Source organism: Bufo gargarizans, chromosome 1 (genome assembly GCF_014858855.1).
Source record: "Bufo gargarizans isolate SCDJY-AF-19 chromosome 1, ASM1485885v1, whole genome shotgun sequence".
NCBI lineage: Eukaryota > Metazoa > Chordata > Amphibia > Anura > Bufonidae > Bufo > Bufo gargarizans.
This window is the reverse complement of record NC_058080.1, coordinates 411,500,906-411,526,125: the sequence shown is the minus strand read 5'-3', so window position 1 is coordinate 411,526,125 and position 25,220 is coordinate 411,500,906. Positions and strand designations below refer to the sequence as shown.

The 25,220-nt window shown below is 44.5% G+C and overlaps 1 protein-coding gene across 1 annotated transcript in view; it reads left to right on the top strand.

Annotated features, from left to right (window-relative positions):
• The window catches only part of LOC122932172 (prostaglandin reductase 1-like), a 35,656-nt gene extending 31,967 nt beyond the window's left edge, over positions 1-3,689 (top strand). The window contains exons 9-10 of the mRNA XM_044286434.1: positions 381-505; positions 3,531-3,689. Of these exons, the coding sequence (XP_044142369.1) occupies positions 381-505; positions 3,531-3,641 (236 nt within the window). The 3' untranslated portion in view covers positions 3,642-3,689. The remainder of the gene's footprint in view (positions 1-380; positions 506-3,530) is intronic.
• Positions 3,690-25,220: the final 21,531 nt, after the last annotated feature.

The window sequence follows — 25,220 nt, the reverse complement described above, 5'->3', positions numbered from 1 at the left end:
TCAACTGTAGATCCCACTTTGTGATGTCCTGTGGTGTAATGCCCTAAAGTGTACATATTGTCTCAATGCTACTGAGGTGGACAGAGCAAATTAACATACAAAGCAGGTAGCGCCATACAAAGCTTTTATTTAGTTACGTGCAATTACAAAAATGCTTATCGTTGAAGCACCTGTGTTTAGAAAGAGGGTGATCAAGAGGAGATGCTGAGATATCCAGATGGAACTTGTTCAACCAGCTGAACTTCTGTAATTCCAAGCTGTCAGTGAAGCACAAAATATTCCACTCCATTCTACTTTAGTCACGGTTCCACAATGACAAAAATGACAAATGCCTTCACAGGTTTTATTTTCAGGAAGTAACTGTTATAATTTACTTCTAGGACCCTATGTTCACACACTTATTCTCTTTAAACAACTGCGCATGGAAGGGTTTCTTATATTCCACTATGAGAATAAACCCATCTATGAAGAAGCACAGAAGAAACTGTTGGAGTGGATTTTAGAGGTATAAGTATTCTAAATTCCTAGATCCCAAACATGGACAATTATACTTTATTCTTTGTTCAATGTCCTTCGTATGTAAGAAGTTGTTATAGGTATCATATGACTGTATTTCAAAATTCATACCTAATTTCTACTTATGCAAATACTGTATGTCAGAAGAAAATGGAAATTTGGGTTTTGCTTATCTTTACATGCACATATTTGGGGGTATGGAATATTTAAATGGGAAAGGATACCGATGGCAGCCTGCAATGAAATAGAAACTGTCAGCAGTTTCAAGTATGCTGAACTGCTGACAATGGTTAGGGGCTAGGGAAAGCACTACAAACATACCTTTTTGGGAGCTTTTTATCAGTGGTGTGTACAGTATTTGAAGCTTTATTCAGTCAGATTCTGTTCCTGCAAGTAAAAGGAGGCTGTGCTTCACTGAAGTGCCGTCTGCATTGAGCTGCTCCACAGCCCTCCCCCTGCACTAGTGATAGCTGTAGTGGTCTCCTGGTTGGATGCATCACATCCAACAAACAGCAAGGGACACTTGTATTGCAAAAGGTATTTTCTTTGTCAAATATTTCCATATACAATAGTAATGAAACAGTATAGTCATACCAGTCCTTTAGATGTTGCATAAAATCCTTTGCTCCATTCATAGCAGCAGGAGCTCATACATAGCAGCTTGGGTCACCACAGAGATAAACAAGGTGTAGTGCACAAGCTGCTGTGTATGTCCTGCTACTGCTATGAATGGACAAAATGATTTTATGCAACATCTAATGGACTAGTATGAATATATTGTTTCATTTACTATGGTATATGGAAATATTTGATAAAGAAAATAATTTTTGCAATACTAGCGTCCGTTATTTGTTGGATGTGATTCATGTAAAGAATCGGCAGGTCCTGAGTGCAAGACGTTAAAGCAGCTGGAGTATTTGAGAACAAGCCTACTGTATAATATGCAGTTATTTAAATCTTTTTAGAGTTAGTAAGTGGAGAATTGGAGATGAGCTCCTGTATATATACAGGTCCTTCTCAAAAAATTAGCATATTGTGATAAAGTTCATTATTTTCTGTAATGTACTGATAAACATTAGACTTTCATATATTTTAGATTCATTACACACCAACTGAAGTAGTTCAAGCCTTTTATTGTTTTAATATTGATGATTTTGGCATACAGCTCATGAAAACCCCAAATTCCTATCTAAAAAAATTAGCATATCATGAAAAGGTTCTCTAAACGAGCTATTAACCTAATCATCTGAATCAACTAATTAACTCTAAACACCTGCAAAAGATTCCTGAGGCTTTTACAAACTCCCAGCCTGGTTCATTACTCAAAACCGCAATCATGGGTAAGACTGCCGACCTGACTGCTGTCCAGAAGGCCATCATTTACACCCTCAAGCAAGAGGGTAAGACACAAAGAAATTTCTGAACGAATAGGCTGTTCCCAGAGTGCTGTATCAAGGCACCTCAGTGGGAAGTCTGTGGGAAGGAAAAAGTGTGGCAGAAAACGCTGCACAACGAGAAGAGGTGACCGGACCCTGAGGAAGATTGTGGAGAAGGACCGATTCCAGACCTTGGGGGACCTGCGGAAGAAGTGGACTGAGTCTGGAGTAGAAACATCCAGAGCCACCGTGTACAGGCGTGTGCAGGAAATGGGCTACAGGTGCCGCATTCCCCAGGTCAAGCCACTTTTGAACCAAAAAACAGCGGCAGAAGCGCCTGACCTGGGCTACAGAGAAGCAGCACTGGACTGTTGCATGTCATTCGGAAATCAAGGTGCCAGAGTCTGGAGGAAGACTGGGGAGAGGGAAATGCCAAAATGCCTGAAGTCCAGTGTCAAGTACCCACAGTCAGTGATGGTCTGAGGTGCCATGTCAGCTGCTGGTCTTGGTCCACTGTGTTTTATCAAGGGCAGGGTCAATGCAGCTAGCTATCAGGAGATTTTGGAGCACTTCATGCTTCCATCTGCTGAAAAGCTTTATGGAGATGAAGATTTAATTTTTCAGCACGACCTGGCACCTGCTCACAGTGCCAAAACCACTGGCAAATGGTTTACTGACCATGGTATTACTGTGCTCAATTGGCCTGCCAACTCTCCTGACCTGAACCCCATAGAGAATCTGTGGGATATTGGGAAGAGAAAGTTGAGAGACGCAAGACCCAACACTCTGGATGAGCTTAAGGCCGCTATCGAAGCATCCTGGGCCTCCATAACACCTCAGCAGTGCCACAGGCTGATTGCCTCCATGCCACGCCGCATTGAAGCAGTCATTTCTGCAAAAGGATTCCCGACCAAGTATTGAGTGCATAACTGAACATAATTATTTGAAGGTTGACTTTTTTTATATTAAAAACACTTTTCTTTTATTGGTCGGATGAAATATGCTAATTTTTTTAGATAGGAAATTTGGGTTTTCATGAGCTGTATGCCAAAATCATCAATATTAAAACAATAAAAGGCTTGAACTACTTCAGTTGTGTGCAATGAATCTAAAATATATGAAAGTCTAATGTTTATCAGTAGATTACAGAAAATAATGAACTTTATCACAATATGCTAATTTTTTTAGAAGGACCTGTACATTAGTAAATGAAAGGTCCTGCAGTCTTTATTTACCACATCTTGATGTCTATAATTTAGGTTTTACCTAATCAATATCTACAGTGCAGGTGTCTGCAACAAAGTACCATATTTTTAATACACTTGACAAGAGAAATGGTAACATCCACTTGACTATTCATCCATACATTTCCAGGAGAAGCTAGAGAAACTACAAAATTCTGATTGCTAAGGGATTCTTAAACAGTTATTCCATTATGAATGCGAGTATTTACTAAAATGAACAGCTTAATAGAGCGCTTGTTGTTAAGATTTATAACGCAGGTTCTTTTTTATACACCTAATATAGTTTACCTTTTACTTTTTAAAGAGTGCTAATTCATAATGACTTGAAATAGAAGCTATTTCGTGGATTTTCATGTGCCTAAACAATATGCAATTGTGTTATGTTTCCTAAAAGGGTAAGGTGAAATATCATGAACACATCACCAAAGGTTTTGAGAACATGCCGGCTGGATTCATAGGAATGCTCAGTGGAGAAAACACTGGGAAAGCAATAATAAAAGCTTAAAAGAAGAAATTAATCATTCAAAACTGTATATGGAGAATGCCCTCCAGCAGTCCCTAGTCTTGTGAAATAAATAATATTTCTTAAATGTCTGTTTTGTTTTTGACCCTTGAAAAGTTACTAAAAAATGGTTAAGGAAGACTGGTAGCAGTTTCTGACTTTGCTGGTTTCAGACAGTGATCATAACAGGGAGTGCACATTGAGTCATGGATAGTAGGGTGAATAACCCCACCCCCCCAACGGCATAATGTCACATGGACGTGATGATACACTACAGAAGAACAGAACCCATTGCTAACACTAAGTAAAGCAGACAGATATTTTTGTAGGGGAATTCATTATAACTGAAAATCCTATGTTTAAGGGAGTATATATAAGAAAACAGCCAACCCCTTTAAACAATGGCTTTTTTTATGACCACTTCTATAAAGCCACAACCTGTGGACTGTATCGTTTAGTGTGGTCCTATGGACAGATATTTCCATCTCCACGGTAGATTTGGCATTAACTTCAGTGTTAATGCTGTTGTCTTGGTTGAATCTCTGAGAAATACCCTCCTTGCCTGGTCTGTAAGTTTTGATGGGTTGCATTCTCTTGTCAGGTTTGTAGTTTTGCCATATTCTTTCCATTTTTTTAAACTATGGCTTTAATGTTGCTCCACAAGATGTTCAAAGCTTGGTATTACAGCAGCCACCGCTCCACTCACCGTGCCTGGCTGACCGGACCTGACTCCTGCTGTCCTCTTCCAGGTGAGCCAGGCTGCTGAATCCTCTCTGTCCAGCATGTCCTCCCCTTCTGTGCCTGTAGTGCACGCACTCCCTCTTGCTCTTAAAGGGTCAGCACACACTTTTTACTTTCACCAGCCAATGGCTGGCAACCCAGGGTAGTTCAGGCACTATGGGACGGTGTCTGACCAATAGGTCCCTTAGCTTGCTAAGTTCTTGCAAAGGTGTGTTGTATTCTGCTGCCTGTATACTGACCCCTGCCTGTTTACTGTATGCTGACCTTCTACTGCTTGACCTGACCTGTGCCTGGCCTTTGCTGTCTGCCCTGACCTTGGACCATTTACCATATTGCATGTACTTCACCAGCCCTGACCGCAGATTGCCTTTGATCACAATTTTTCCTGACTTCTTAATTCCCTGCACCAGTGTCTCTGAATCCCATCAGTTAACTGCTAACCACATACAGACTACTCCAGGAGGCAGTGGCCTGGTGGCTCCCTTGCAGCAAACTACAGGGGTTAAAAGATGAATACCAGGGGACTGCCAGGATAACACCCTTAGGATTAGCCCAAAGCCAATTATGTTAGTTAACTGAGTGGTTCCACACCTACTGTCATAACAGTTTGCTCAGGCCATAGAACCTGCTCACCCCACCCCCCAAGATGGACCCGTCCAAAGTATATAAGATAATGGTGGTCGCGCTGCCCAGTACACAGAGGTCCGTCAGGTAAAGGTATATGGGATATCCAAGCTCTTCACAATGCAGCCACACAATTTAAGTAAGTGGTATTTAAGGGCAGTGCATAAAGCACGCCACCCTTTTTTTCGAGGTTACAACATATTCTTTAAAAAACAGTAAAACTCTTTGCCAGCAATAACATACAATTCAAAGATCCATATAATCAGCATATACAAAATCAAATGGGACAATAAATCTCATCCCTTTTCTTGATAAAAACACAATAACTAAATCTCTCCTCCTTTCATTTCCAAGTTACCACCCTTTTCATCGATAAAAAGGTCACATGACCATACCTCCGATCACATGATCGTGTTCTTCCAGTGACAATTTACAACTCCTGTTATTCTAGTCACATGATCCATAGGTGAACACCTCTTTTCATTCATAAACAGGTCACCTGTCCCCACAGTCCGATCACGTGTCCATCTTCATACAATTAAATCCTACACCTGTTCAGCTGGTCAAATGACGAATAGAATCTACTCTTTGTTAAATACACATTAAATCGAATAACTATCGATTCCCTTTTTAACAGAGCGAATATACAAGAAATGGTCCACACACTTTGACTAATCAACTAAGCAGGGCTTAAGATTGAATTCAATATTCAGCTGCCTGGTTTCAAGGTGTCCATTTTATATATCCTCTCCACTTTTTTACAATTTATATCAAATACTGGATCCCCCCCGCCAGTTTGATCTAACATTTTCTAATCCCATACATTTCAAACCTGTTGGATTTTTATTATGGTGTAGTTTGAAGTGGAGCGGGACACTATGATTTTAAAAACCTTTTTAGATATTGCCAATATGTTCTTGAATCCGTGTTTTAAGTTTACGGAGGGTCCTGCTTACGTACTGGAGCCCACACGGGCACTCCAGTAAATAGACTACCCCCATTTGTTCACATGACATCTCACCTTTTACCTTATGTGTCATGCACGCTTTAGATATAGCAAGTTGTACAGTTTTCATTTTTTTGTCCTCCCTGGTGTGGTTCCTGCAGGCACTACAGAAACCGCACCATGTGAACCGTTTTTTTTTCTCCACTTTCGCTGGTTTGGTAGAAATAAAGCTGTGGACCAAAGTGTCTCGTATATTCGACGCTCTGCGATAGATTACAGAAGGACGATCAGGAAGAACCTGCCCTAAAACAGGGTCATTCTTTAAAGTGAACCAATTCTTGTACAGAGAATTTTTTAAAGGTAATTTATTGTGTGGCTGCATTGTGAAGAGCTTGGATATCCTATATACCTTTACCTGACGGACCTCTGTGTACTGGGCAGCGCGACCACCATTATCTATCTGCTTGAACTCTATGTGAACTTGACCCACGTCACGCGGTGGATCTGCAGCACCGATAAGTTCCCTACAACGTTTTGAGAGACTTCCTTTTTTTATTGTATTCAAAGTATATAAGAAGCTGACTACTCACAGTGGCTGCCAAGAGCAATTCCTGCAGTACTTGTGCAGCATGCCAGACCTGCAGGGTATTGCAATTGTGAGGTCACGGTTATGGGCAAGCGAGAGTTACTCACAGTACTGTAGGCGAACCCTGGACAGGCATGCGGCAGTGAAGGAGAGGCTGGCACAAAGTTCCTCTGGGGCACACTCTGTATATAGGGACCAGGCCTGATGGTGGATGAGGTGCCCTGGATGTTGCAGGTGTTTTAAGTGCCTGGGGCAAGGTCCCTTTAAGGATCGTGACGCCAGTGCCTGTAACGGTGGCACACCGATTTCTAGTTGCAATAAGTGAGGTACACAGATGGTATGGTGAACCAAACTTTGCTTTACTTGGAACAGTCCAACTTTATACAATAAGATGGTAATACAGTCCCTTGTATCAAATTCTTCACAAGCAGGCTTATTTCCAATACTGGCAGGCAGGGCCGGACTGGCCATAGGGCAGACCGGGCATTTGCCCGGTGGGCCGGGCCGAACACAAGCAGCCGTTTTTTTTTATTTTTTATTAATGTGGCAGGCAGCAAACAGCAACAGGACGGCCCGATGTGGGCGGAGCTATCATAGCCCCGCCCCTTTTCTACCCGCGAAGCGATTCCTGCAGCCTGAACCTTTCCTGCCCAGCAGCAAGCTGAACATGAGTTGGATTGTCACCAGTTAACTGCACCAGTGATGTGAGTGACAGGGGAACTGGGGTTATATTCAGCTTTCCCAGACTGTGCACATGTGACCTGCAGTACAGTAGGAAAGCTGGGTGAATTATATCATGAAATGTCATCCAGCTTCCCTGCTATCCTGCATGGCACAAGTGCAGAGGCATTAGAGTGTGGGGGAGAGGCACAGCAGGAAAGCTGGGTGTTTATATATGTGTATGGTATATGTGTGCGTCCATGTATGTGGAGAGTGTGTGCATGTGTGCGTCCATGTATGTGGAGAGTGTGTGCATGTGTGCGTCCATGTATGTGGAGAGTGTGTGTATGACTGCGTCCATATATGTGGAGAGTGCGTGTATGACTGCGTCCATGTATGTGGTGAGTGCGTGTATGACTGCGTCCATGTATGTGGTGAGTGCGTGTATGACTGCGTCCATGTATGTGGTGAGTGCGTGTATGACTGCGTCCATGTATGTGGAGAGTGCGTGTATGACTGCGTCCATGTATGTGGAGAGTTCGTGTATGACTGCGTCCATGGATGTGGAGAGTGTGTGTATGACTGCGTCCGTGTATGTGGAGAGTGCATGTATGACTGCGTCCGTGTATGACTGTGTCCATGTATGTGGAGAGTGCGTGTATGACTGCGTCCATGTATGTGGAGAGTGCGTCCATGTATGTGGAGAGTGCGTGTATGACTGCGTCCATGTATGTGGAGAGTGCATGTATGAGTGCGTCCATGTATGTGGAGAGTGCATGTATGACTGCGTCCGTGTATGTGGAGAGTGCGTGTTTGAGTGCGTCCATGTATGTGGAGAGTGCGTCCATGTATGTGGAGAGTGCGTCCATGTATGTGGAGAGTGTGTGTATGACTGCGTCCATGTATGTGGAGAGTGTGTGTATGACTGCGTCCATGTATGTGGAGAGTGCGTGTATGACTGCGTCCATGTATGTGGAGAGTGCGTGTATGACTGCGTCCATGTATGTGGAGAGTGTGTGTATGACTGCCTCCATGTATGTGGAGAGTGCGTGTATGACTGCGTCCATGTATGTGGTGAGTGCGTGTATGACTGCGTCCATGTATGTGGAGAGTGTGTGTATGACTGCCTCCATGTATGTGGAGAGTGCGTGTATGACTGCGTCCATGTATGTGGAGAGTGCGTGTATGTGTGCGTCCATGGATGTGGAGAGTGTGTGTATGACTGCGTCCGTGTATGTGGAGAGTGCATGTATGACTGCGTCCGTGTATGACTGCGTCCATGTATGTGGAGAGTGCGTCCATGTATGTGGAGAGTGCGTCCATGTATGTGGAGAGTGAGTGTATGACTGCGTCCATGTATGTGGAGAGTGCATGTATGACTGCGTCCATGTATGTGGAGAGTGCATGTATGACTGCGTCCGTGTATGTGGAGAGTGCGTGTATGAGTGCGTCCATGTATGTGGAGAGTGCGTCCATGTATGTGGAGAGTGCGTCCATGTATGTGGAGAGTGTGTGTATGACTGCGTCCATGTATGTGGAGAGTGCGTGTATGACTGCGTCCATGTATGTGGAGAGTGTGTGTATGACTGCGTCCATGTATGTGGAGAGTGCGTGTATGACTGCGTCCATGTATGTGGAGAGTGCGTGTATGACTGCGTCCATGTATGTGGAGAGTGTGTGTATGACTGCGTCCATGTATGTGGAGAGTGCGTGTATGTGTGCGTCCATGTATGTGGAGAGTGCGTCCATGTATGTGGAGAGTGCGTCCATGTATGTGGAGAGTGTGTGTATGACTGCCTCCATGTATGTGGAGAGTGCGTGTATGACTGCGTCCATGTATGTGGAGAGTGTGTGTATGACTGCGTCCATGTATGTGGAGAGTGCGTCCATGTATGTGGAGAGTGCGTCCATGTATGTGGAGAGTGCGTGTATGACTGCGTCCATGTATGTGGAGAGTGCATGTATGACTGCACTATGGGGGCATCTACTGGGGGCCCTATATACTGGCACGCATTATAGGTGGGCACTATGGAGAAGTAGGGGACAAGAGCACTATGAGGGCATTATATAGGGGCATTTAATACTGGTACCCATTTTGATGCCACTATGGGGAAGGGAGGAAACGAGCATTATAGGGGTATCTATGTCGGGCATTTTATAGTGCCACATTATGGAGGGCACTATGGAGACGGGGAAGGAGCACTATGGGGGCATCTTCTGGGGGGACTATATAGGAGTATTTTATACAGGCACAAATTATAAGGTCACTATGGGCACCTAAGCTCAACTGGGCACTAAGTGTTTTTTGTAGTGGCACACAGTGCAGGTCATTAGAACACATGAGGGCACTCTGGGGACATTGGCTCTACTGGGGGCACTAAGAGGAGGTGTTTCTTTTTTTACTGCCACACGACTGAGCATTTTTTGTACTGGTGCACATTATAAAGATAATTATTACTATCGGGGCATTATGGTGGGCTTTATTACAACTGGGGGACTATGGGAGCATTATTACTTGTGGGACACATTACTGACTTTGGGAGCACCATTACTTTGGGGGCACCCTGGCACAGCATCAGTTTAGCACAGTTCTTTTTGCAGTATAGTTTTGGGGAGCACAGCTTCTCATTATTGGGGGTGCATGATGGGATGTTAATTGGAGGATGATGGAAAAGTAGGAAACTAAGATGTCTGTCAAACTCTGCAGAGACGTGAGATGGCTGAAAGAAATGATCACGGTGGTCTGGTCTGAATGGAGAAGATGAAGAAAGAACATCTACATCAGAGGAGACGTCACTGGATATAAGAGGTATGGGGCACTGTATGATACTACTGTCACATCTGCGATAGTGATCCTGGCGGCTGTTCCAGCTGAGAATTCACTGGATGCGGCACTGCTGGATGCAGACAGAATGCCCGCCAGCCCCATTAACTATAATGGGGTACGGCAGAGATCCGGCCACAATCTGGGAAAAATGCAGAGAATCAGCGGGACATAAACCGCTGCATGCTGTGCTTTGTGTCCAGTCGATTCCTTGCATTTTCTGCCGGATTAGGTGGCCGGATCGTACTAAGACCCCTAATGTCACCTGGGGACCCCCAAAGAACCTTGTGTGTTGGCTGAAGCCTTCCTATCTTACTGGTGGCTGGCCCTGCCTCTCAATTGTGCTTCCGGTGGTGGCTCCGCCCCTAGACTGCAAGGGGGTGGGGCCTGTTGTGGGTCATGTGATTGGGCTGCTCAGTCAAAAATGCCCGGGCCTATTTTTTGTCCCAGTCCGGCCCTGAGTGGCAGGTATACTCTTGCAAGATACTCGGAGGGTAATAGATTCCATGCTTCCCAGCCCAGGCTGCACTATTTCACAGTTATACTGGCTGGCTGTATTCCAAGGCCAATATTCCTAAATGCTGGCTCTTATCCTTGGCAAATAATCTTCCTCCCGTATTTATCCTTGCACTAGCTTTATAATTCCTCTGCCCTTCAGCTTACTTGAGTTTAGCTGGATACACTGCTTGGCTTGTGGAAAACTGTAGGTTTCTCCCAGGAGGCAAACTCTTCTACTGGGGTGTCTCTTCTGAGCTAAACATAGACTCAGGAACTTCAGGCTGACTAGGCTTCACTTCTAGCCACCTGGACTGGACTAACCCTCCCCTGTCTGGACCTACCTATATATACTCAGGGCTCTCTAGCTCCCTCTAACGTCTAGGAGGCTAAACTACACCCTAACAGGCTTGATACCCAGTTAACACAGGGAAATGAACATACAACATCACATTAATGCAATAGACATATTAACCCTTGTGTAGTGCCCACCTTTACCTAGTGGGACACTACACTTGCATACTGTTTTAGGCTGCCTGGGCTCCTTCACTACCGCTCTGGTACTTCAACCTCTAGTGTCTGCAGTATCTTCCGCTTCCCCCACACTATGAGGGGAGGCCCAAGTTATAAAGTGGATTTCATAACCAGTGTACTATCCACTTTGAGAAAGACCTTGAGGAACCAGGTCACACCACCTCAACTGCGTCATCCCTCCTGCTCCTCCACCAGGGTAACTTCACAGTTGGGCAGTATGCCATACAGTCCCGCATCCTGGCTTCTGATCTATCATTGAACAACAAATCAGCACCTTTCTGAAAGGGTGTGTCAGGCTGCATAAAAGAAGAACTGGCAGGTCCTGATGTTCCATCTACCCTGGATAACCTGATTAGTTTGGCTGCCCGTATTGATCTGTGTTACAGACAGCGTCTCAAGAAATCTGCACATGAAAGGAGGCTGGCACCAACTTCTCAGATTCTCTCATGCCTCCATCATCTGATCCAGCGCCTATACAACTGGACAAGGAATGTTTACCTGGGGAGTCTATACATAGATGCAGTGAGGACTTATGCATGTATTATAAAGCCAAAGGACACCATAGGGGACATTTATCAAGACTAGAGTTGAGCAGACATCTGGATGTTCGGGTTCGACGGGTTCAGCCGAACTTCGGAAAAAAAATCGTGTTCGGGACCCGAACTTGACCCCGAACCCGAACCCCATTGAAGTCAATAGGGACCCGAACTTTTGAGCACTAAAATGGCTGTAAAATTGTCATGGAAAGGGCTAGAGGGCTGCAAATGTCGTCAAAATGTGGTTAAGAGCATGGCAAGTGCTCTGCAAACATGTGGATATGGAAATGACTTTAAATAACATATAATACGTAAAAATAAAAAATAATAATTTTGATCTAGGAGGACGAGGTCCATATGGAGTAGGAGGTTGAGGAGGCGGTGGATGTGGCGGTATAGGTTGAAGCGGCGGTGGAGGAGGAGGAGGTAGCCTACACTGCTTTTTGGTTTTTAATTTTTTTATTTTTTTTTAAATTAGGTTACACCCCAAAACATTAGGAAATATAACCTGTGATAACCCCCTCCGCGCTAAATACACGTTCAGACAATACACTGGCTGCAGGGCAGGCCAGCACCTCCAAGGGGTAAAGGGCAAGATCATGACATGTGCCCAATTTGGAGACCCAGAAGTTGCAGGGGCTGACCCCTGTCTGTCAGTTCGTGTAGGCGTGTGCACACTTAGTGCCCCACCATGTCGCACGTCCCCGTGATGTTCACGGTCCAATTTGATATCTGCTCTATCAAATTTCGATGTTCTTTTATGCGCCTACCATGGTTATCACGGGTGGCGGGGAATCAGGGTTCCAGGCCAGAGAGGGAACGTGAGAAAGAGAGACCACATCCAAGTTAGGATTCATTTTTTCAAATTTAAAATGAGTTGAAATATGGGAGAAATTATTAAAGCGTAAAAGTGTGACAACTTTTCAAAGTTTAAGCATTGAATGAAAGGATGTGGCGCGCATTAATTAATAAATAATATATAAAATTTTATTCCCTGTTACCTATGCATAGCAGGTGTTTATTCACGTCGAAAATTGTATAATGTCAACCCAAGAATGTAACAGAAAAATTATAAAAATTTATTAAGCTGTCAACTAGGAAGAGGACGGGTATATTACACACAAAATTGGTAATTTCAGCAAAAAAGTGTAACTGACAATTTTTTTTTTCAGTCTACTAGGTATAGCAGTGGTACTATACACACCAAAATTGGTGAATTTCACCCTAAAATGTAAATGACAATTTTTTTTTTTACCGGCCTACTAGGTATAGCAGTGGTACTATACACCCAAAAATTGGTGAATTTCACCAGGAAATGTAAATGACAATTTTTATTTTTTGTTTAACCTGTCTACTAGGTATAGCAGTGATACACCCAAAAATTAGTTAATTTCGCCAGAAAATGTAACTGACTATTTATTTTTTATTTACCGGTCTACCAGGTATAGCAGTGGTACTATACACCCAAAAATTGGTGAATTTCACCAGGAAATGTTAATGAGAAGTTATTTAATTTTTTTAACCGGCCTACTAGGTATAGCAGTGGTACTATACACCCAAAAATTGGTGAATTTCACCCGAAAATGTAAATGAAAAAGTAGTGAAATGATATAAAATAAAACACGTACAAAAAAAATAAAATGGTTTATGAGTTTATAGTTTATGAGGTGGAGTTCCATATGGAGTAGGAGTTTGAGGAGGCGGTGGACGTAGCGGAGTAGGTGGAAGCGGCGGTGGAGGAGGACGAGATAGCCAACACAGGTTTTTGGTTTTAATTTAATTTTGTAAAATTGAGGTACAGTCCAAAAGAGTGTGAAATATCCAAAATACAAACATGAGCAATTGCGCTGCAGTATAACAATGGCTGCTTAGTGCCGGTATACATGTCTATTCTGCACAAGGTACGGACAAGTCCTGAAGGATCCATGCCTGGTTCATTTTAAGGAACTTGAACTTGTCCACATTGGCTGTGGACAGGCGGCTGCGCTTGTCTGTGATGACGCCCCCTGCTGTGCTAAACACACGTTCAGATAATACACTGGATGCAGGGCAGGCCAGCACCTCCAAGGCGTAAAGAGCAAGCTCAGGCCATGTGCCCAATTTGGAGACCCAGAAGTTGAAGGGGGCAGACCCGTCATTCAGTACGTGTAGGCGTGTGCACAAATACTGCTCCATCATGTTAGTGAAATGCTGCCTCCTGCTAAGACGTTTCATATCAGCTGGTGGTGCTGGTTGTTGTGGCGTGCTGACAAAGCTTTTCCACATTTCGGCCATGCTAACCCTGTGTCACGGCCACGGTTATGGCCGTGACTCCTTGGGAGCCGCATACAGTTGCCCGCGGTTTGGGTAGTTGTTTCAACCGCAGCTTGAGGCATGATGTTGTGTGCCTCAGGTGCGGTTGCCGCGGACAACAGCTATGTGTGCGGTTCCCTTGGAGTTGTGTGCGTGTGTGTATGCACGTTTGTATGTCTGGTGTGCACTTTGTGTTCTGGTGTGCACTTTGACACTTCCCTTTCACTGTGGCTGCCCGTGGCAACGTTTGGTATGTTGTACATGTGGTGGCAGTGTCCCGCCTTCGGGCTGTCTCCCAGGACGGCTGCCACCCATGTCGTTGCCTGCGGCAACAGCCACAGTGTGATCTTAGTTTGGTCACTTCCCCTTTATGTGTGTTTCCCTTCTGTGGTGCTGGAAGGGTTAACTCCCTTCCCAGTGTGTGTGTGATGTCACTGGGTGTGTCCGACTGTGGGGTGTGGCTTCTTGGCCTATATAGCCTTGGTGTTTGGCATGGCTCAGTAGGTTGCTTCAGTCATGCTTGGCTGGAGCAGCCTCCTGTGCATATTACCTGTCAGTGAGAGCCACCCCTGTGGTCAAAAATGATATTGTCGTTATGTTTATGTCTTCTGTGTGTGATGTTGTATGTTATGTTCTGTTGGGACCTTCCTATGTGATTTGGTGCAGCTTACGGTTCTGGATTCCTGTTTGCACAGGGATCCAGTCAGCAAGGCTGTGGCAGGTTGGCGGAACTACTAGTTCGCCTGCCATACCCGTAAGGCTGTATGAGTTCCCCTTTTCCCAACAGCTTGGCCATGGAGACTCCTGCTCCTCCGTGCCTAGGAGGAGTAGGTCGTCTTACCCAGCTCCTAGCTCAGGGACCTGCGGAGGGTAAGTCAGGGCTCCGAGGTTCCTGCGCATGGGTCCTCCTACCTTAAAGGTCGCCCATGCAGGTAGGAGTTAGGGTCAGGTTAGGGATGCTTTGAGGAGGTGACCTGCTCCCTATCCTGTTCTCATGGCCGAGTAGCCACAACATCATCTGGCATCGCACGGCTGAGGGTTTCCCCCATCCTCAGCCGTGACACCCTGCCTACTTAGGTGCTGGCGGTGCCCCAGCTGTGTTGGCGACCTCTTCCTCCTCCCCTACCTTAACCTTGTGCTTCCACTGTGCCCACGCTGTCAGGTGGGTATGCAACCAGCAGCGTGTCTACCAGCGTGCGCTTGTACTCGCGCATCTTACGATCACGCTCCAGTGACGAAATTAAGGCCGGTACAATTATCCTTGTAACGAGGATCCAGCAGCGTGACCACCCAGTAATCAGCACAAGTTATAATGTGGGAAACTCAGCGGTCGTTGCGGAGACACTGCAGCATGTAATCGCTCATGTGTGCTAGACTGCCCAGAGGCAACGAAAAGCTATCTTCTGTGGAAGGTGTATTGTCTGTGTCCTCTGTATCCCCCCATCCACGCACCAGTGATGGCCATGAGCTGGTCTGGGTGCCACCCTGCTGTGAACATGGTTCCTCCTCCTCCATCTCCTCCTCCTCATCCTCCACCCCCTCATCCTCCTGAACTGCGCCCTGGCTGGACAATTGTGTACCTGTACCTGTATTTGTGGATGCAGGAACCCACCCTCGGAGCCACTTGGGAATGACTGGCCGGAAATCCTATGAAATGATCCCTCTTCCTCCTCCTCCTCCTCCTCCTGTGCCACATCCTCTTCCATCATCGCCAGGAGCGTTTTTTCAAGGAGGCATAGAAGTGGGATAGTAACGCTGAGAATGTCATTATCGGCACTGGCCATGTTGGTGGCGTACTTGAAACAGCGCAACAAGGAACACAGGTCTCGCATGGAGGCCTAGTCATTGGTGGTAAAGTGGTGCTGTTCCGCCGAGCGACTTACCCGTGCGTGCTGCAGCTGAAACTCCACTATCGCCTGCTGCTGCTCACACAGTCTGGCCAGCATGTGCAATGTGGAGTTCCACCTTGTGGGCACGTCGCATATGAGGCGGTGAGCGGGAAGGCCGAAGTTACGCTGCAGCGCTGATAGGCGAGCAGCAGCAGGGTGAGAACGCCGAAAGCGCGCACAGACGGCCCGCAATTTATGCAGAAGCTCTGACATATTGGGGTAAATTTTAAGGAATGCTCTGCACCACCAAATTCAGCACATGCGCCAGGCAAGGGATGTGCGTCAAACCGGCTAGTCCCAGAGCTGCTATGAGATTTCGCCCATTATCGCACACCACCAGGCCGGGCTTAAGGCTGACTGGCACAAACCACTCATCGGTCTGTTGTTCAAGGCCCGTCCACAGCTCCTGCGCGGTGTGGGGTTTGTCCCCTAAACAGATACGTTTTAAAACTGCCTGCTGTCATTTACCCCTGGCTGTGCTGAAGATGGTGGTGAAGGTGTTAAGCTGACCAGATGAGGAGCTGGTAGAGGATGAGGAAGCAGAGTAGGAGGAGGAAGCAACAGGAGGCAAACTGAAGCGCCCTGCAATCCTCGGTGGTGGGAGGATATGTGCCAAACTGCTATCCGCCTCAGGCCCAGCCACCACTGCATTTACCCAGTGTGCTGTTATGGAGATATAATGGCCCTGACCGTGCTTACTGGTCCACATATCAGTAGTCAGGTGCACCTTGCCACAGATGACGTTGCGCAGTGCACACCTGATTTTGTCCCCTACTTGGTTGTGAAGGGAAGGGATGGCTCGCCTTGAAAAGTAGTGGCGGCTGGTCACGACGTACTGTGGGACAGCCACCACCATCAGGCTTTTAAAACTATCCATCTCCACCAGACGGAATGACAGCATTTCAAAGGCCAGTAATTTAGAAATGCTGGCATTCAGGGCTAGGGATCGCGGGTGGGTAGGGGGGTACTTCCTCTTCCTCTCCAGAGTTTGGGATATGGAGAGTCGAACGCTTTCGTGGGACATTGTGGAGATGCTTGGTGACCCAGGTGTTGGTGTTGCTGGCAGATCCTCTGTTTGCGGGGTGCCAGGTGGCACTGTCACTCCAGAGGTGGATGAAGAGGCCGCGACTGAAGCAGAACAGGAAGCAGGAGGAGCCAGAGACTTTTTTTGTTTTTTGAGGTGTCTACTCCACTGCAGCTCATGCTTTGCACTTAAATGCCTGGTCATGCAGGTTGTGCTCAGGTTGAGAACATTTATGTCTTGCTTCAGGCTCCGATTGCACAGCGTGCAAACCACTCGTGTCTTGTCGTCAGCACATTGTCTGAAGAACTGCCACGCCAGGGAACTCCTTGGAGCTGGCTTTGGTGTGCTCGGTCCCTTGCTGCGTTGGGCAGTAGCAGGCATACTGTCAAGAGGACGGCCGCTCCGCTTTTGCACCCTGCTCCCTCTTCTGCTGTGCTGGTGGGTCTGTGCGACCACAGCCTCTTCCTCCGAACTACATAGGTCACTCGCATGACCTTGAATCAATGTGGGGTCGAGGACCTCATCGTGCTCCACATCATCTTCCACCCAGTCTTCACCCCTGCCTTCCTTGTCGATCTGCACACTTTCTAGAGCCCCAGCAGTTGGCACCTGTGTTTTGTCATCATCCGAGACGTGCTGCGATGGTCCTCCCATGTACTCATCTTGAAAGATAAATGGTTGGGCATTGGTGCACTCAATCTCTTCCACTTCTGGGGCAGGGCTAGGTGGATGGCCTGGGAAACCCTGCTAACAGAGTCATCAAAAAGCAGAAGAGACTGCTGCATGACTTGGGGCTCAGACTGCTTGGCTGATTTGCAAGGGGGTGAGGTGAAAGACTGGTGGACATGGGCTTCAGGTGCCAACTGTGGTCTTTCAGCTGGAGACTGGGTGGGAGACAATGTGAAGGAATCCACTGTCAGCAACCCAATCTACTATCGCCTGTACTTGTTCAGGCCTCACTATTCGTAGAGCAGCATTAGGCCCAAACAAATACAGCTGCAGGTTTTGTCGCCTACTCGCACCTGAGGAAGGGGTTTCACTTGTGCGTGTAGTTGGCACAGATTGACCACGTCCTCTCCCTGCAACAGGAGCTCCACCAGCAGCACCACGACCTGGGCCACGTCCCTTATTTGACTCTCTCCTCATATTTTTCGAATTTAGGATCTTGCCTTAAATGGGTGTTTAATTAATAGTAGAATAGAATGACAGTATGTAAATGGTGTATCTGACGCGGTCTGAACCAGTGTAGGCCTTAATTTAAAATTTCTTTGCCCAAAATGGCTGTATTTCAAATGGCTGTATTTAAAATCCCTGAATCAAACCCCTGTATGTAGAGGTTGTATCTCACAGGGACTGAACCAGTGTAGGCCTGAGGTAAATATTTATTTGCACAAAATGGCTGTATTTCAAATGGCTGTATTTCAAATGCCTGATTCAAACCCCTGTGTGTAGAGGGGTTATCTCACACGGTCTGAACCAGTGTAGGTTTGAAGTAAATATTTCTTTGCACAAAATGGCTATTTTTCAATTGGCTGTATTTCAAATCTCTGAATCAAACCCCTGAATGTCGAGGGAGTATCTCACAGGGCCTAAATCAGTGTAGGCCTGAACTAAATTTTTCTTTGCCCAAAATGGCTGCATTTCAAAAGGCTGTATTTCAAATGCCTGATTCAAGCTCCTATATGTAGAGGGGGTTTCTCACACAGTCTGAATCGGTGTAGGCCTGAATTAAGTATTTCTTTGCCCAAAATTACTGTATTTCAAATGGCTGTATTTCAAATGTCTGATTCAAACCCCTGTATGTAGAGGGAGTATCTCACAAGGTCTGAAACAGTGTAGGCCTCAACGAATTATTTCTTTGCACAAAATAGCTGTATTTCAAATGGCTGAATTTCAAATGCCTGATTCAAACCCCTGTATGTAGAGGGTGTATCTCACGGGGCCTGAACCAGTGTAGGCCTAAAGTAAATATTTATTTGCACAAAATGGCTGTATTTCAAATCCCTGAATCAAACCCCTCTATGTAGAGGGAATATCTCACAGGGCCTGAACCAGTGTAGGCCTGAACTAAATATGTTTTTGCCCAAAATGGCTGTATTTAAAATTGCTGTATTTCAAATCCCTGAATCAAACCCCTGTATGTAGAGGGAGTATCTCACAGGGCCTGAACCAGTGTAGGCCTGAACTAAATATTTCTTTGCCCAAAATGGCTGTATTTCAAATGGCTGTATTTCAAATGCCCAATTCAAACCACTATATGTAGAGGGGGTATCTCACACTGTCTGAACCAGTGAAGTAAATATTTCTTTGCACAAAATGGCTGTATTTCAAATGGCTGTATTTAAAATCCCTGAATCAAAGCCCTGTATGTAGAGGGAGTATCTCACAGGGCCTGAACCAGTGTAACCCTGAACTAAATACTTCTTTGCCCAAAATGGCTGTATTTTAAATGGCTGTAGTTCAAAACCCTGAATCAAACCCCTGTATGTAGAGGGAGTATCTCACAGGGCCTGAACCAGTGTAGGCCTGAACTAAATATTTATTTGCACAAAATGGCTGTATTTCAAATTGCTGTATATCAAATGGCTGTATTTCAAATCCCTGATTCAAACCCCTGTATGTAGAGGGAGTATCTCACAAGGGCCTGAACTAAATATTTCTTTGCCTAAAATGGATGTATTTCAAATGGCTGTATTTCAAATCCCTGACTCAAACCCCTGTATGTAGAGGGAGTATCTCACAGGGCCTAAACCAGTGTAATCCTGAACTAAATATTTATTTGCCCAAAATGGCTGTATTTCAAATGGCTGTATTTCAAATGCCTGATTCAAACCCCTGTATTTAGAGGGGGTATCCCACACGGTCTGAACCAGTGTAGGCCTGAAGTAAATATTTATTTGCACAAAATGGCTGTATTTTAAATGGCTGTGATTAAAATCCCTGAATCAAAGCCCTGTATGTAGAGTGAGTATCTCACAGGGCCTGATCCAGTGTAGGCCTGAACTAAATATTTCTTTGCCCAAAATGGCTGTATTTTAACCCCTTAAGGACCAGGCTCATTTTCACCTTAAGGACCAGGCCATTTTTTGCAAATCTGACCAGTGTCACTTTAAGTGCTGATAACTTTAAAACACTTTGACTTATCCAGGCCATTCTGAGATTGTTTTTTCGTCACATATTGTACTTCATGACACTGGTAAAATAAAGTCAAAAAAATTAATTTTTTTGCATAATAAAATACCTAATTTACCAAAAATTTTGAAAAATTAGCAAATTTCAAAGTTTCAGTTTCTTTACTTCTGTAATACATAGTAATACCCCCAAAAATTGTGATGACTTAACATTCCCCATATGTCTACTTCATGTTTGAATTATTTTGGGAATGATATTTTATTTTTTGGGGATGTTACAAGGCTTAGAAGTTTAGAAGCAAATCTTGAAATTTTTCAGAAATTTACAAAAACCCAATTTTTAGGGACCACTACAGCTCTAAAGTCACTTTGCAAGGCTTACATAATAGAAACCGCCCAAAAATGACCCCATTCTATAAACTACACCCCTCAAGGTATTCAAAACTGATTTTACAAACTCCGTTAACCCTTTAGGTGTTGCACAACAGTTATTGGCAAATGGGGATGAAATTTGAGAATTTCATTTTGTTGCCTAATTTTCCATTTTAACCCATTTTTTCCACTAACAAAGCAAGGGTTAACAGCCAAACAAGACTGTATCTTTATTGCCCTGACTCTGCTGTTTACAGAAACACCCCATATGTGTCTGTAAACTACTGTACGGCCACACAGCGGGGCGTAGAGTGAAAGGTGCGCCGTATGGTTTTTGGAAGCCAGATTTTGCGGGACAGTTTTTTTGACACCATGTCCCATTTGAAGCCCCCTGATGCACCCCTAGAGTAGAAACTCCATAAAAGTGACCCCATCTAAGAAACTACACCCCTCAAGGTATTCAAAACTGATTTTACAAACTTCGTTAACCCTTTAGGTGTTGCACAAGAGTTATTGGCAGATGGGAATGAAATTTGAGAATTTCATTTTTTTGCCTAATTTTCCATTTTAACCAATTTTTTCCACTAACAAAGCAAGGGTTAACAGCCAAACAAGACTGTATCTGTATTGCCCTGACTCTGCTGTTTACAGAAACACCCAATATGTGTCCGTAAACTACTGTACGGCCAGAAAGCGGGGCGTAGAGTGAAAGGTGCACCATATGGTTTTTGGAAGCCAGATTTTGCTGGACAGTTTTTTTTGACACCATGTCCCATTTGAAGCCCCCTGATGCACCCCTAGAGTAGAAACTCCATAAAAGTGACCCCATCTAAGAAACTACACCCCTCAAGGTATTCAAAACTGATTTTACAAACTTCGTTAACCTTTTAGGTGTTGCACAAGAGTTATATGGATTGGATAGAACCGGCACTCAAAACAATCGGATTGTGCGTGGAAATAAATTAAAATTATTTATTAAACAATAAACGCTTAATAAGCTATATTCTGTGTACATCAGAGTAAACTCATAAAAATGACATAAAAGGCATATAAAAATAAATATCTCTGATATAGAGAAATCTTAAATGTTGGGCACAGCAAGCTGCATCCGTGTCCCCCCCAATTGGGTAAGGTAATTAGATCGCAGACGTCTGTGACAAAGCAGATTAGTGTATTTGAAATATATTCAATAGCCTATATCCCACATAGTCCTAAATTTAGGGTAAAGGATAGAAGATAGTCAAATATGGTCTGTATATTGAACCATGAATGGATTGTCCAGCATCAGATAACAGTCTCAGATTCAAAGTCACTTGTCCAGCACGTCTGTAATCACAGTGTCTGTGCCGTCTCTCATGCAAAGAATCGGTATAGTTCCACTGAACTTGATGTTACTCACTGTGTCTCCGTGTAGGCTCACTCGGTTAGGTCTGTGGAGGGGTTTCTGCCGTGGCGTCCCACGCTTTAGCCTTTCTCCGCTGTATTTGTGTCGGGTCCAGTTTTTAATGGAATCCCGTCTCTACTCTCGTGAGAGACCTGTGTTAGCCCTGTATTAGCTGTTTCAGCTGTTTCGCTTCGGTGAGTCTTACAACACTTACTAATCTTCTATAGGTGGATGTGTTCTCTCCGTCCTTTTAGTACATGGCCATGTACCGCTGAGATGATTCTTTCACAGGTAATACGCCCAGACGCGTTTCGAGATATCTTATCTCTTCCTCAGTGGGTTACCCACTGAGGAAGAGATAAGATATCTCGAAACGCGTCTGGTCGTATTACCTGTGAAAGAATCATCTCAGCGGTACATGGCCATGTACTAAAAGGACGGAGAGAACACATCCACCTATAGAAGATTAGTAAGTGTTGTAAGACTCACCGAAGCGAAACAGCTGAAACAGCTAATACAGGGCTAACACAGGTCTCTCACGAGAGTAGAGACGGGATTCCATTAAAAACTGGACCCGACACAAATACAGCGGAGAAAGGCTAAAGCGTGGGACGCCACGGCAGAAACCCCTCCACAGACCTAACCGAGTGAGCCTACACGGAGACACAGTGAGTAACATCAAGTTCAGTGGAACTATACCGATTCTTTGCATGAGAGACGGCACAGACACTGTGATTGCAGACGTGCTGGACAAGTGACTTTGAATCTGAGACTGTTATCTGATGCTGGACAATCCATTCATGGTTCAATATACAGACCATATTTGACTATCTTCTATCCTTTACCCTAAATTTAGGACTATGTGGGATATAGGCTATTGAATATATTTCAAATACACTAATCTGCTTTGTCACAGACGTCTGCGATCTAATTACCTTACCCAATTGGGGGGGACACGGATGCAGCTTGCTGTGCCCAACATTTAAGATTTCTCTATATCAGAGATATTTATTTTTATATGCCTTTTATGTCATTTTTATGAGTTTACTCTGATGTACACAGAATATAGCTTATTAAGCGTTTATTGTTTAATAAATAATTTTAATTTATTTCCACGCACAATCCGATTGTTTTGAGTGCCGGTTCTATCCAATCCATATATATCCATTAGAACCAAGGGGTGTTTTTTGAACCTGTGCACCTGTCGTGGCAAATCAAAGTGAGCCACCTGCTTATTATCTTTTGTTGCACAAGAGTTATTGGCAGATGGGAATGAAATTTGAGAATTTCATTTTTTTGCCTAATTTTCCATTTTAACCCATTTTTTCCACTAACAAAGCAAGGGTTAACAGACAAACAAGACTGTATCTTTATTGCCCTGACTCTGCCGTTTACAGAAACACCCCATATGTGGCCGTAAACTACTGTACGGCCACACAGCGGGGCGTAGAGTGAAAGGTGCGCCGTATGGTTTTTGGAAGCCAGATTTTACTGGACAGTTTTTTGGACTCCATGTCCCATTTGAAGCCCCCTGATGCACCCCTAGAGTAGAAACTCCATAAAAGTGACCCCATCTAAGAAACTACACCCCTCAAGGTATTCAAAACTGATTTTACAAACTTCGTTAACCCTTTAGGTGTTGCACAAGATTTAATGGAAAATAGAGATACAATTTCAAAATTTCACTTTTTTGGCAGATTTTCCATTTTAATTTTTTTTTCCAGTTACAAAGCAAGGGTTAACAGCCAAACAAAACTCATTATTTATGGCCCTGATTCGGTAGTTTACAGAAACACCCCATATGTGGTCGTAAACTGCTGTACGGGCACACGGCAGGGCGCAGAAGGAAAGGAATGCCATACGGTTTTTGGAAGGCAGATTTTGCTGGACTGTTTTTTGACACCATGTCCCATTTGAAGCCCCCCTGATGCACCCCTAGAGTAGAAACTCCAAAAAAGTGACCCCATTTTAGAAAGTACGGAATAGGGTGGCAGTATTGTTGGTACTAGTTTAGGGTACATATGATTTTTTATTGCTCTATATTACACTTTTTGTGCGGCAAGGTAACAAGAAATAGCTTTTTTGGCACGTGTTTTTTTTTTTGTTATTTACAACATTCATCTGACAGGTTAGATCATGTGGTAATTTTATAGAGCAGGTTGTCACGGACGCGGCGATACCTAATATGTATACAATTTTTTTTATTTATGTAAGTTTTTTACAATAACTTTTTTTTAAAACCAAAAAATTGTTTAGTGTCTCCATAGTCTAAGAGCCATAGTTTTTTCAGTTTTTGGGCGATTATCTTGATTAGGGTCTAATTTTTTGCGGGATGAGATGACGGTTTGATTGGCACTATTTTGGGGTGCATATGACTTTTTGATCGCTTGCTATTACACTTTTTGTGACGTAAGATGGCAAAAAATTGCTTTTTTTACACCGTTTTTTTTTATTTTTTTACGGTGGTCATCTGAGGGGTTAGGTCATGTGATATTTTTATAGAGCCGGTCGATACGGACGTGGCGATACCTAATATGTATACTTTATTTTTATTTATGTAAGTTTTACACAATGATTTTATTTTTGAAACAAAAAAAAATCATGTTTTAGTGTTTCCATAGTCTAAGAGCCATAGTTTTTTCAGTTTATGGGCGATTATCTTGAGTAGGGTCTCATTTTTTGCGGGATGAGATGACGGTTTGATTGGTACTATTTTGGCGTACATGCGACTTTTTTGATCACTTTTATTACCTTTTTTGGGAAGTAAGGTGGGCAAAATTTCAATTTTCTCATAGTTTTTATTTTTTTATTTTTATGGCGTTCACCGTGAGGGGAAAGTAACATGACCGTTTTATAGATCAGGTCGTTACGGACGCGGCGATACCTAATATGTGTAGTGTATTTTATTTTTTTAATTTTTATTCAGTGATAAATGTTTTTTTTTTTTTATCTTAACTTTTTTCACTTTTTTTTACCCAGACCCACTTGGTTCTTGAAGATCCAGTGGGTCTAATGTATGTATAATACAGTACAGAACCTATATAGGGTTCTGCACTGTATTTTACTTACACTGAACAGATCTATGCTTTCAGCACAGATCTGTTCAGCACCATGGACAGCAGGACGCCTGAGCAGGCGTCCTGTTGCCATGGGAACCTTCCCCGTCTGCTCAGTTATGGTCAGAACTGCGCAGACGGGGAAGGGTAAGGACGGGGCTCTGGGGGGGCTGCCTGGGGGCTCTCTCTCTCTCCATCGGGGGGGCTGCAAAGGCACAGCAGCCCCCCGATCGGAGAGGGAGGGAGCTCCCTGCACTGTTAACCTTTTCCATACAGCGGTCCATACGGACCGCTGTATGGAAAGGGTTAAACGGCTGACATCGCATCAACGATGTCAGCCGTTTATACCAGGGTGCCAGCAATGTGCTGGCACCCTGGTATATCCACTAGAAACCAACGATTATTCAAGGGGAGGCGGGCGGGGGATCGCGATCCCGCCTGCCGCACCGCCCGCCTCCCGCAACGCCCCCACCGCCTGCGACACCCCC